Source organism: Geosmithia morbida (assembly GCF_012550715.1).
Source record: "Geosmithia morbida isolate 1262 chromosome Unknown scaffold_0, whole genome shotgun sequence".
NCBI lineage: Eukaryota > Fungi > Ascomycota > Sordariomycetes > Hypocreales > Bionectriaceae > Geosmithia > Geosmithia morbida.
The window spans coordinates 288,654-301,086 of NW_023336187.1; the positions used below are offsets into that span (position 1 = coordinate 288,654).

Sequence of the window (12,433 nt, forward strand, 5' to 3'; positions counted from 1 at the left end):
ATATATATATATATATATATATATATATATATATATATAAGAGGGAGGAAAGGTGATGAGAGAATGGAGAACTCAACGGTAAAGGAGGAAGAGAGAATTTGTACGACTATTACGGAATAGAAGGGGAAGAAGAGGTGGGTTGGAAGGGGAGAATACTGTAATGATACACAATGTATACCTAGTACTATTTGCAATTGCCAGCATTTCACATCTTTGAACGAAACGAAGCCATGCGTTCTGGACATCACAGCATCACTTGGAGGGAAAGCACGGTGCAATGGAAATCAGCATGTGACGAAAAAAGGGCAGCTTCTGCCTCAATGGCAACGCCATATTATTATTCCCAACGATTGATACGGAAAATACAAAATACAGGAAAACGGTAAAAAGAAAAATATTACAAAATTCACAGTCATGGTAAAGAGCCCATGCCGATAGCAAATGACGGTTTACCCAAATTCCAATTCCAATCGTATATCCTCACACGCACACAAACAGCCCTTCAATTTTTTTTTCTGGTAAAAGAAACACTCTTTTTTCTTTTCTTTTTCGCTCAGAACAGCTTAATAACTCCTCGCCTTATCAATATACTCCTGCGAAGGAGTCTCGTATTCGTTGACAAAGTACGTCTCCGAGTTCTTGCTGAGCCACATAGTGAACTTGCCAATCTCCTCCCTGAGACGAGTGACGGACTGTTGATCCATGTTTGTCTGGGCCAAGAGTTCAGGAAGGGAGACTGCGATCGTGCTTGTTAGTAAATCTCCTCTCTACCGACCCTTTCGATCTCGAGAGTGATGGGCGGACTGACCAATTAGACGGGCGAGGTGCTCGGCACCGTAGACGTCGCAGACATTTTTATACTCTGTCGCCTTGCTATCCGATGCAGTGTCCCATAGCTTGCGAACGTCCATGTACTGGTTCCGCTCAAATCTAAATGTATTATTAGCCAAGTTGAAACAGTCAAAAAAAAAAAGTAAACAGACGAAGAGGGGGGTTAAACGAAGGAAAGTTGAAAGAAAAAGTAAACATAAAGGGGGGAGTACCGGTAGAGCAGAATCCTGCTGAGGGACTTTTCAAAATACTCGCGAAACCCGGCCATGACCTCTTCCAGAATATCGAGACTGGCGGATCCCTCGGGCCGGCTGGGCTTCTCGTAGCTGAGGTAGTCGTCGAGAATCTTGGAGACGGGCTTCTCGTGGGGGAGAGGGACGAGCTGATTGTTCTTGGTGATGTTCTCCCAGTCGTCAACTAGCATTGCTTGGAGGTGGTCGGGGATGGGGAGGTTGATCATGGGCTTGTTATGGAAAGCATCCTCCTGAAGTTTTGTCCCCGTGATTAGCAAGGTGGCCAGGTTCGCCAATTGAAGAAGAAACAGATGGGGAGAAAAAAAGACCACGGCCCACTGTGAGCTAGGCTGTGATTCTTTGACGGGGCAAAGGACGCCTCGTCATCTGTGTCATCTGCATCATCTGCGTCATCTGCGTCATCTGCGTCTTCTTCGTCTCCTTCTTCTTCTGCTGCTGCTCTTGTTCCTCCACTGGAGGGGTAATTGGAGCCGGATTGGTGGAGTGGGCCAAGGTTGAGGAGGGATTATCCGAGTTCCTGTTTGATCTGGATCGAGGTGCAGCGCTGCTCTTCATCCTCTTCACCGGCCTCTCTCTCTCCTCACGACAGGGAGTCTCAAGCCGAACCGGAGAGGCGGTGGTTGGGGTTGGTAGGGATGAGCATCTCTTCTCGGACACCTCGTCGTGGACAACCTGAAGGGAGACGCGATGATCTGACTGCGCGAGTGACAGACGGCCGTCTCCGTCGGGGGGCCCCTGTGTGAAGGGAGGACGGGGATAGGTGGGTGGGTTGAATTGCACGGGTGACGAAGCGCCATCGCCGTCTGGGGGGCCCCATGGAAGGGGGGGGCGAGCATAGATGGACGTATCGAATTGCGGAAGCGCGGGCGGTTCAGACGAGCCGTTCCTAGGGGAGGCAGGCGGGTAGATCTGGGGATCCACGCCCTCGTCCTCATGGTTGGAAGAGAGGCGAACGAGTGCCTCCGTCCTTCTCCGGAGGCCCGTCCCGGTATAGTGGCGTCTAGTAACCGGCGGCGATGCCGGCTGTCTCTTCCGCTTCTTCTCAGGAGCACGCAGGTCTCCGGCCGACCCCTGTGATAGGATTCCAGTTTTTGAAACGTAGTGGAGGTTGCGAGTAGGACGGGAATCCATGCGGGTCCGGATCATCTTCACCCTGGAGAGCTGCGGAGTTCTGCGCTTGGAAGCTGGGCTGGGAGGATTGAGGAAGGGAGGTCCGGAGGGGACATCGTCAGGAGCATCTCGAACGTTGGATTCCGGAAACACCTGACAACAATGGGCCCGCGGGGGTGGCAGGGGTTCCAGAACACGAAAGCGCTCTGGGATCCGAACCGGACGACGAGCCATGCTTGACTGATTGACGGACGAAGAAGCAGCCGTGGTAGTTATTTTCGAGACAGGAAACAGCTGTGATGCTTGGACAGTGGTCGGAATCGAAGAAGAATGGATGGCGAGAACGAAAGATGGGCAGCGGACGAGCCAGGGAGAGAGAGATGCGACGGTGAGCAGACAAGAAGGACGGGGGCTTCACGTCGAAGCGAGGGGCATGCTTATATACCCATCCATCCGCAGAGTTCCGCCAGAGTGATTCCCAGTTGCCATGAGCCCTCCAGTGTGGCGCATGATCCGTGAGAGCCCTGAACCACTTGGTCCCGAGGTTGGAGATGGATATAGGGGGAGAAGGAGGGAGCCTGCTGTATGGATGGAGTAGCGTGATGAGACGGCTGACGTCTATTTCGCCAACATGGCATCGTAAGCCGTGGCTAAATATACTTCATCCGTTGATGACAAACATGCGAAGTAAAGAAGAATACGTAGAGAGAAATAAGGCATCACCCAGAAGAAGAAGGAGTGTAGAAGACGATGACGAGACTGAGCGTGTCTGCTGAGGAGGAAAGGAGGGAGGGGTAATGTTCTGCTTACCTGCTCAAGCTCCCAATCCTTTCCCCTGCGACCACCGCGTCCTCCCTGTGCAGCCGACGAGGCCCTCTCCTCGCTACCGCGGGCCGAGTCGGTGGCGCCGGTCTTGAGAGCCTTCTTGGGCTGCTTTGCCGTCTTCTGCATACTATTCTTGAGCTGAGCGTGCAGCTGGCTGGCGAGGGCCCTGTGCTCGTCATCCAGGGGTCTGATGCGGTCGACGAGGACCCAGTCATCCCAGGTGTTCTTCCACCCCTTGTAGTGAACCTTGTAGCGGAATCCGTCGGTACCTGATGGCTGGACGTCGGTAACCTTGGCCTCGTAGAGCATATCCATGTGGAAGCAGAGGACCTTCTCGTCCTTCTGGAACTGAGGCTGCTGTTGACGAGCGGGAGGCATGACGGGCAGGTTAGCGATGTGTGGGAGAAAAAATTCCGGGACGCGTTCCTTTTCCCCTTCTCCAGCCTTTCCGTTCCCCAGGCCAAGTCCTGACGATGGATTCCGGCGTGACGGGTGATGCGCGGGCGCGTCCTGAAGTTGGGCGGTGAGATTTCCCTTGACGACGCGACTTGATGGCGCCTCGATCGCGATGAGTGTCCGGACGTCCCTCTCTTCTCTCTCCCTCCCTCTCTCTCTCTCTCTCTCTCTCTCTCTCTCTCACCTTCACCTGTGGTGAGGCGGACGACGCGCAAGAGGAATGGTTGAGTGCAGCAGTATCGGTGGAGGATGGAAACTTGTCTGAGAAGGCAATGAACAGCGTGTCGCTGCTTCACGGAATCGATGATGACGAGACGGAGGTAGACAGCTCTCTCTCCTTCTCTTGCATATGTGGAGGTGGAATCTCTCTCTCACCCAAGCTGGGCCCTGAGAGGCCTCTACCAATCAGGCGTCACGATTCACTGACTGCGGTACGAGGGAGAGCAGGGAAGCACCGCATCTTGTACGGCGGTGCTTGTGCTGTGATGAAATGCACTGGAAACAATACCACTGAGAGCGGTTGAATACTACCGATATAATCCTCAATGACTTGGGAAATCTCACGAGGTTTCATTGAACTGCCGATGGGCACATTGGATGATGATTGTACTCCCCAGTGCTTTATCACTACGTATGGAGTAATCTGTTACCAGCAGTAATAATAGAATATCGGTATCCGTACGGATTAATCGTAGAAGGAATTGCTCCACACACACCACCAAAATGGCAAATGGCGGGCAGCGACTGACGCTCTTTGACTCTTTGGTGGGGGATTCCGATCTCGCACCAGTTTTTTTTTTTTCTTTTTTTCCTTCGCATTTTCGCATCAACGCACCCCTCCTCGATCCGTCCTTTCTTTTCGAGCTCGTCACCAATAATTTGGCGAGTCGTAAAAAAAAAAAAAACGAGGAGTTTTGGGACGGAAAGATACTCTCAAGGACTCCCGGTTCTCCAGGATTTCCTTCTCCATAGCAAACCTCAAATCATCACTCATCAGTTGTCACCACCATCGAGTCTTGTCCCCCCCCCACGACAACCCCTCATTCACCCTCCTTCACCAAGGTCCGTCGCCGTCAAGCCGGACCACCGCTGAACATGGCGCAATTACCGGATCCCACATCCGACCTTGACTGGTCTGGATACGTCGGATCTATCCAGCATCACTTCTCCAAGCAGGCTCAGGCCAACCCCGACCGCACATGCGTTGTCGAGACCAAGTCGTCAGAGTCTCCCGAGCGTCGCTTCACATACCGTCAGATCTACGAGGCCGCCAACATCCTCGCTCACCACCTCGTCGACTCAGGCGTCAGGAATGGCGATGTCGTCATGATCTGGGCCCACCGCTCTGTTGACCTCGTCGTCGCCGTCATGGGTACACTGGTACGATGGTTTCCCTCCCGTCGCGTAACGCACCAATGCCGTAACCTCTCTCTCTAACACCTACCTTCCCCCCCCCCCCCCCCCCCCCCCCCCCCCCAGGCCTCGGGCCCCCCCCGCCCGCAGGCCTTCGGTGCCACCATGAGCAACCTCCACCCACTGCACTCTCATAGGCGCGAGCAAATCTACCTCGAGGTCTCTCAGCCCTGCGCCCTCATCAACATTGCCCGCGCCACCGACGAGGCCGGTCCTCTGGCGCCCCTGGTCCGCCGCTACATCGACGAGGAGCTCAGGCTCAAGACCGAGGTGCCCTCGCTGAGGATCGCCGACGACGGCTCCCTCTCCGGCGGCGACATTGGCGGACGCGACATCTTTGCCGACGCCAGGCCCAAGGCTTCGGCCATTCCCGACGTCCTTGTCGGCCCGGACAGCAACCCCACCCTGTCCTTCACCTCTGGCAGCGAGGGCCGCCCCAAGGGTGTCCTGGGTCGCCACTACAGCCTGACCAGGTACTTTCCCTGGATGTCCGAGAGGTTCAACCTTACGTCGGAGAGCAGGTTCACCCTGCTCTCCGGTATCGCTCACGACCCGGTCCAGCGCGACATCTTCACGCCCCTCTTCCTCGGCGCCCAGCTGCTCGTCCCCTCCAGGGAGGACATACAGCACGAGAAGCTGGCCGAGTGGTTCCGCGAGCACAAGCCCACCGTAACCCACCTGACCCCAGCCATGGGCCAGATCCTCGTCGGCGGCGCCAGCGCCGAGTTCCCCGAACTTGACCGCGCCTTCTTCGTCGGTGACGTTCTCACCACCAGGGACTGCCGCAGCCTGCAGCGCCTGGCTGCCAACGTCTGGATCACAAACATGTACGGTTCCACCGAGTCCCAGCGTAGCGTCAGCTTCTTCGAGATCCCTAGCCGCAGCAAGGACCCCAAGGCCATGGACAAGTTCAAGGACGCCATCCCCGCCGGGAAGGGTATGCAGGACGTCCAGCTCCTCGTCATCGACCGTCAGGACAACAAGAAGCTCTGCGGCGTCGGCGAGATTGGCGAAATCTACGTCCGTGCTGCCGGCCTCGCCGAGGGCTACCGCGGCGACCCTGCCCTCAGCGAGACCAAGTTCCTCAACAACTGGTTCGTCGACAATCAGAAGTGGGTCGAGGCCGACAAGAAGGCCGACAAGAGCGAGCCGTGGAGGAAATACTACAAGGGCCCGCGCGACAGGCTGTACCGCACCGGCGACCTGGGACGTTACCTCGACTCCGGCGACGTCGAATGTGTCGGCCGTGCCGACGACCAGGTCAAGATCCGAGGCTTCCGCATCGAGCTCAACGACATTGACAGCAACCTGAACCAGAGCCCCCTGATCCGCGACTGCAAGACGCTTGTCAGGCGCGACAGGAACGAAGAGCCTACCCTGGTCAGCTACATCGTGCCCGAGCTTAACGAGTGGCCCAGGTTCCTCGCCTCCAATGGCCTCGAGGACGTCGAGGACGCCGGCACCGATATTGGCCCGGCAAAGGTCTACTTCAAGCGCTTCAGACGCATGCAGACCGAGGTGCGCGACCACCTCAAGGACCGCCTGCCCATCTACGCCGTGCCTAGCCGGTACATTGTGCTGGACAAGCTGCCGCTGAATCCCAACGGCAAGGTCGACAAGCCCAACCTGCCCTTCCCCGACATTGCCGAGCAGACCGAGGATGCTTCCGACGAGGACATCAAGCGTTGGGAGTCGATGACGGAGACGGAGAGGACCGTCGCGACGCAGTGGGCCGAGCTGATCCCCGGTGTCAACGCCAAGACGGTCACCCCCCAGAACGACTTCTTCGACCTGGGAGGCCACTCGCTGCTGGCCCAGCAGATGCTCCTGGTGGTTCGCAAGTCGACGGGCGTCGACGTGTCCATCAACGCGTTGTACGAGAACCCCAGCCTGGCTGGCTTCAGCGCCTACGTCGACAAGAAGGTCAGCGGCGCCGGCGACGCCGAGGCCGACGCCGAGGCCGAGGGGGAGGCCAGGAATCCTCTCTACGCTCGCGCCCTCGACGACCTGGTCAAGAAGATGCCCGCCAGCTACCAGTCAGCCGACCCGTCGACCATCCGCGCCCGGTCCGAGCCGACCGTCTTCCTGACGGGAGCTACAGGTTTCCTGGGTGCATACTTGATCCGGGACATCCTGGACCGCACGAGCCGGTCGCTGCAGCTGGTGGCGCACGTGCGCGGAGTCAAGGACAAGACAGCCGGCCTCCAGCGTCTCCGGCGCTCGCTTGAGGGCTACGGTCTCTGGCGCGACGAGTGGGCCGGACGTCTGAGCGCCGTCGTCGGCGACCTGGCGAGCCCGCAGCTGGGCATCGACGACGCCTCGTGGCAGGAGCTGGCGCGCGACGTCGACATGGTGATCCACAACGGCGCGACGGTGCACTGGGTCAAGCGGTACCAGGACATGGTGGCGGCCAACGTCAACTCGACGGTGGACGCCATCAGGCTCTGCAACGAGGGCAAGCCGAAGCTGTTCACGTTTGTCAGCTCGACCAGCGTCCTCGACACGGACCACTACGTCAAGCTGTCGGACCACGCGACCAGCACAGGCCAGAGCGCCGTGACCGAGGACGACGACTTGATGGGCAGCCGCACGGGTCTGGGCACGGGCTACGGCCAGACCAAGTGGGTGTCTGAGCAGATTGTGCGCGAGGCCGGCCGCCGCGGTCTCCGGGGATCCGTCATCCGTCCCGGCTACATCCTGGGCGACTCGGAGACGGGTGTGTGCAACACGGATGACTTCCTGATCCGCATGCTCAAGGGCTGCGTGCAGCTCGGGGCGCGGCCGCGCATCATCAACACGGTCAACGCCGTGCCGGTCAACCACGTGGCGCGGGTCGTGGTGGCGGCCACGCTGAACCCGCTGGCGCCGCGGCCCGAGTCGCAGGGAGGCGTCCACGTCGTCCACGTCACGGGCCACCCCCGGCTCCGCATGAACGAGTACCTCTCGCTGCTCGAGTACTACGGCTACAAGGTGCCCGAGGTGGCCTACGACAGCTGGAAGGCCGAACTGGAGAACTACGTCTCGGCGGGCCCCCAGGAGAAGGACCAGGAGCAGCACGCCCTGATGCCGCTGTACCACTTCTGCGTCAACGACCTGCCGGCCACGACGCGCGCGCCCGAGCTCGACGACCAGAACGCCGTGGCCGTGCTCAAGGACGACGCCGAGAACTGGACGGGGGTCGACGAGAGCGCCGGCTACGGAATCGGTCGCGAGGACGTCGGCAGGTACCTGAGGTATCTGGCTGAGACGAGATTCATCGGCTGGCCCACCGGTCGGGGCAGGGCTCTACCCGAGCTGCACCTCTCGCAGGCGCAGCTCGACGCCGCCGGGTCGGTGGGTGGTCGCGGAGGTGGTGTTGCCCAGTAGAGGGGTTTTTTTTTTTCTTTTTCGGAAAGAAATCAAAAAAAAAAAAAAAAAAAAAAAAAAAAAAAAAAAAAAAAAAAAAAAAAAAAAAAAAAAAAAAAAAAAAAAAGAAAGAAAGCAAGAAAGAAAAGAAAAGAGATATCCGAGAAGAAGAAGAACGGAGTGGTAGATGAGATGGAAAAGCGATGTAATCTGGTATAAAGGTAGGAGGTGTTTTAAAAAAAAAATTAGAGAAGTTACAATGGACTCATATCCCCCACCCCACCCTCGGGATTCTAGACGTTACAAATTCTACGAGTAACGGATACAGGTAATACGACCAAGTTTATTAGTACAGATCTGTATAGCACTTATTACGTAGCAAGATACGCGCGTTGTCGTAGCGCGGCGCGTCACCCCGCCATCACCTCAACAATACAACCAACTACGCACCGCCCCCACAAGACGACACGAACGACACGATAGTAAAATAAAATAAAAGAGTATCTCAAAAGGACAGAAGAAGAAGGGGGGGGAAGAAGAACGGGTAGTCAGGGACAAGGGCAGAAAACAGAGCAAGCGAAAACCAAGCAAAACCAGAGCAAAACCAGAGCAAACCAGAGCAAACCAGAGCAAAACCGAAAAGCAAATCAACCAACCAACCAACCCCGAAAAAAACAGAGCGAGAGAACAAGAAGAAGAAGAAGAAGAAAAAAAGAGGTCATGGCCCCTACGGAAGCCCAGGTCCTGACAAGCTACCTCATCCGACCGGCCTCCCTAGACGCCATCCTGACGTACGACGCCTTCGCGGAGCGCTTCCCCCCCCCGCAGCGGGACTCGCCCGCCGTCCGGGCCCTGTGGAAGGATCTGGTGTCGCAGCGTGAGCGGCTGCTGGACGAGGTTCGCGCCGCCATCGAGGCCGAGGTGGTGCGGGGCCAGGCCATGAAGAGGGAGATTATCCGGGCAAGGAGGGAGGCAGAGAGGGATGATGAACCTGATGGCGAGGTTGATATGGAGAGGGCAGTAAGTCTCTCATACTTGCACTCCCACTCATTGGAGTTTCTCTCTTCTTTCCCCCCCCCCCTTTCCTTTTTTTTTCTACTCTCTCTCTCTCTCTCTCTCTCTCTCTTCTTGATCTTCATCTCTTCTTTCATTTCTTTTTCTCCAAGATGAGGAGAAGAAGAAGAAGAAAGAGGAAAGGAGAAGAGAGAGGGGAGGAAAAAAAATAGGAGGAATGATTTTTTTTTTAAAAAAAATTTTGTCTAACAAACCATGTGGTACAGCTATTTGGAAATATATCTGGTGCCAAGGAACAGAAACACAACCTCGACTCCATCGTCGTGGAACTCGAGGGGGCGGCGGACGCGGTGGAGGCGGAGATGGCGAGGTTGCAGGACGAGGAGGCTACGCTGAGGGAGGAGATTGCCCAGACCATCGGGGGTCTGAGCGATTTGCGGTACGGCAGGTTCGCAGATGGGAACGTCAGTTCTGATGTTGTCGATGCTCTGGGTACCCTGAGCGAGACGTGTAGGGGGAAGGCTTGATCGACCACACATGCAGCATTCGTTTATCCATGCTGCCACGACTTCGTTTCCTTTTTTTTCTTTTTCTTTTTTCTTGTCTGATCGTTTCTGAGCCTGTTCTTTCACAGCGTGCAACCGTACTGCTGCAAAACTCTCTCTTCGACATGCATCACTCCAGTCCTTGCAGACAACCTGTTCAGTGCCTGCATATTACAGATGCCCTCGGAGAAACAGAAAACTGGACGTACAAACTCTTCTCGTGGCTACACATACATACACACATTAATGATCGCGTTGCTGGTATTGCGTTGCGACCCAAAAAAAGTCACTAGTTCAAAGTCGCAGACATGATGGAAAGAAAAAGAGAAGAATAAGAAGAAACCTCCCCAATCCCATCAGCTCATCATTCCCTGTTTTTTTTCTTTCTCTCCCCCCCCCCCCCCCATAACACCCCCCTCCCTACCAAGTCATCATATAAGGACGTTCCGTTCTGATCAGTTCGTTTTTCTCTGTCGAGAAATATTGGTAAGAGCGATGGGCTCTTACTGAGCAGGACGCTGGGGCTCGATGCGACGGGAGCTGCATCGTGGTCAGAGACGGAGAAGAAGGGGGGGAGAAGATGAAGGAGAGAAGACTTACACCATGGTACGGCTGAACATGGAAATGGCGAGCATAAAGGCCCAGTTGGGGAGGAGGTTGAAGAGCCAGAGGGTGTAGGCGAGGGGGACGGCGACGCCCAGCTCGGCGGCCTTGCCGTTGAAGGGGTGCCAGAAGGACTCGAGCAGGACGAACTGGTCCCTGTTGCCCTGGAGGGCGGCGATGTCGTCCGAGGTGACGGACGTCAGGTTGAGGCGCTTCTTGTAGATGTTGACGGGGGCGGGCTCGGGGAGCATGTCAAAGGCCCAGATGGAGCCGACGCCGGCGGACCATGCGTTGCAGAGGATCGGCTGGTCTTCGCAGTTGAGGAGGCCCATGTGAGGGTGGGGGGTGGGCTGGGCGGCGAACCTGGTTGCCGTCTCGTTGAAGGCGAGCTCAGCCCTTCCACATTGGCCTGTTTTTTTTTTCCGAGGTCAGTATCACATCTATATATGACGGGGTACGGTAGGTACAATCGAAGCTTTCCATCCCCTCCCCGCCCCCAGCGGCCGCGAGGGTAAGTGGGATGGGATTCATCGGGTAAGAAGACAGGCGGGGGAGGTGGAACATACCGAAGCAAGTCTTGTTCCCACCGGTGGTAAAGACCCACCACTCCTCGGGCGTGGTGGCTCCGGCCTGGACGGGCTCATACAGCGTGTCCTTCCAGGTGTCGAGGGTGAGGACGTGGAGTTTCATGGGTCCAGTCTTGGCGGCGTGGGCGGCGGCGGCGTCATGACGGGCCGGGCTGGGAACGTACGAGCCAAAGTTGCTGACGAAGTTCTGGAACTGGGCCTGGTACTGCTCCAGAGGGCTCTCCTGGGCGGCGGCCAGGGCGGGCAGAGCCGCGACGGCGGTGGACAGGGAGAAGCGCATCGTCGCGGAGGGTGAAAGCTGTACGGCAATGAATAAATAGAAAAGAAATTGGAGAGAGAGAGAGAGAGAGAGGATAGGCTAGTCGATAGCTGTGATGCTAAGAGGACAGAGGGAGGGATCGGGGACGTACAATTGGAGAATAAGTGTAACTAGAAGAGAGAAGAGAAACACCCCCGAGAGAGAGAGAGAGAAGGAATGATGGCAAGAACACGATATAAGGATGATCCGTCCGAAGAGGAGAGGGAGGGAGGGGAGGGAGAGAGGGAGAGAGGGAGGGAGAGAAGGGTGTGTGAAGAAATGTAGAGTAATAGTAATAATAAGCGGAGTTGATGAGAAGAGGAGAGAGGATATGGAGGGATAGGGACCGACTGGGGAGAGGGAGCTTACCTGCTACCACTAGTACCAGTGCTAGACTCCAGCAAGTATCAGTACCTACAGGCTACAGGCTACGGGCTACAGGCTTCGAGGTAATGGCAATACCTGGTAGGTGTGAGTACGTGCCATGCCCGTACAGAGCAATATTCCGCTTGCTGGGAAATCTCGGCTCTAGGGTTCTTCATATACGGAGTATCTGTACAGATTACAACCGCCTGTATCGCATCATGTACTGTCCATCCCTACAGATGGATGGGAATGTGAGGGTAATAATGGGCGGGTAGATCAGACCCTGTGTCTGCCCGTACTCGTACGCGTAGCAGCATCATCACATCTCTCGAACGGATCATCCAGGACGGAACCAGTCATATTTCTTTTGTTGGCTGTCAGCTCGACTTTGTTGTGCATTCCTCCTTGCCAGTCTCCATCGGGTTTGTTGCGACGACGTCCAGGATCCACAGGGGACCAACAAAACACGCCAGTCGGCTGTGGTGATGCCTGGTGCATGCCCATGTATGCTCCCTATCTGCGCATCGCTTGGGAGGGGAGGTCGAGGTCGGGAATTGGGGACGTCGACTTGCAGCCGCAGCGTATTGAGCATCTCGGCCTGGGAGCCGTCAAAGGATGTATCTTGTTGGACTATCCTCACCTCTCTCTACAATGATCTTGTATGCCTTACCAACCATTCCGCCGGGGCAGACGCACAGCTTCGAATGTTAGGTGTCGGGCCCCTATAACGGGGGGGGGGGGGGGGGGGGGGGAGGGGCCCCGCTCCGAAAACACCCCAGGGGTCAA

General features: G+C 56.4%; 6 protein-coding genes across 6 annotated transcripts; 2 read left to right on the plus strand and 4 right to left on the minus strand.

Moving 5' to 3' along the window:
- Positions 1-563: 563 nt before the first annotated feature.
- GMORB2_0091 (mortality factor 4-like protein 1) lies at positions 564-1,291 on the minus strand (the record flags this gene model as incomplete). Its single annotated transcript, XM_035462077.1, has 3 exons — positions 564-736; positions 809-930; positions 1,044-1,291. The coding sequence occupies 3 exons, from the start codon at positions 1,289-1,291 to the stop codon at positions 564-566; spliced, it is 543 nt and encodes a 180-aa protein (XP_035325007.1).
- Positions 1,292-1,298: 7 nt separating this feature from the next.
- Positions 1,299-2,429, minus strand: GMORB2_0092 (uncharacterized protein; the record flags this gene model as incomplete). The annotated part of the gene is made up of 2 exons (XM_035462078.1): positions 1,299-1,315; positions 1,799-2,429. 2 exons carry the CDS (start codon positions 2,427-2,429, stop codon positions 1,299-1,301), a joined length of 648 nt encoding a protein of 215 aa, XP_035325008.1.
- A 416-nt stretch (positions 2,430-2,845) lies between these two features.
- On the minus strand, positions 2,846-3,398 carry GMORB2_0093 (mortality factor 4-like protein 1; the record flags this gene model as incomplete). The annotated part of the gene is made up of 2 exons (XM_035462079.1): positions 2,846-2,854; positions 3,006-3,398. The coding sequence occupies 2 exons, from the start codon at positions 3,396-3,398 to the stop codon at positions 2,846-2,848; spliced, it is 402 nt and encodes a 133-aa protein (XP_035325009.1).
- A 1,173-nt stretch (positions 3,399-4,571) lies between these two features.
- On the plus strand, positions 4,572-8,255 carry GMORB2_0094 (L-2-aminoadipate reductase; the record flags this gene model as incomplete). The annotated part of the gene is made up of 2 exons (XM_035462080.1): positions 4,572-4,856; positions 4,956-8,255. The coding sequence occupies 2 exons, from the start codon at positions 4,572-4,574 to the stop codon at positions 8,253-8,255; spliced, it is 3,585 nt and encodes a 1,194-aa protein (XP_035325010.1).
- A 699-nt stretch (positions 8,256-8,954) lies between these two features.
- On the plus strand, positions 8,955-9,775 carry GMORB2_0095 (centromere-localized protein 2; the record flags this gene model as incomplete). Its single annotated transcript, XM_035462081.1, has 2 exons — positions 8,955-9,236; positions 9,548-9,775. The coding sequence occupies 2 exons, from the start codon at positions 8,955-8,957 to the stop codon at positions 9,773-9,775; spliced, it is 510 nt and encodes a 169-aa protein (XP_035325011.1).
- Positions 9,776-10,389: 614 nt separating this feature from the next.
- Positions 10,390-11,263, minus strand: GMORB2_0096 (uncharacterized protein; the record flags this gene model as incomplete). The annotated part of the gene is made up of 2 exons (XM_035462082.1): positions 10,390-10,805; positions 10,963-11,263. The coding sequence occupies 2 exons, from the start codon at positions 11,261-11,263 to the stop codon at positions 10,390-10,392; spliced, it is 717 nt and encodes a 238-aa protein (XP_035325012.1).
- Between the last annotated feature and the right edge of the window lie 1,170 nt (positions 11,264-12,433).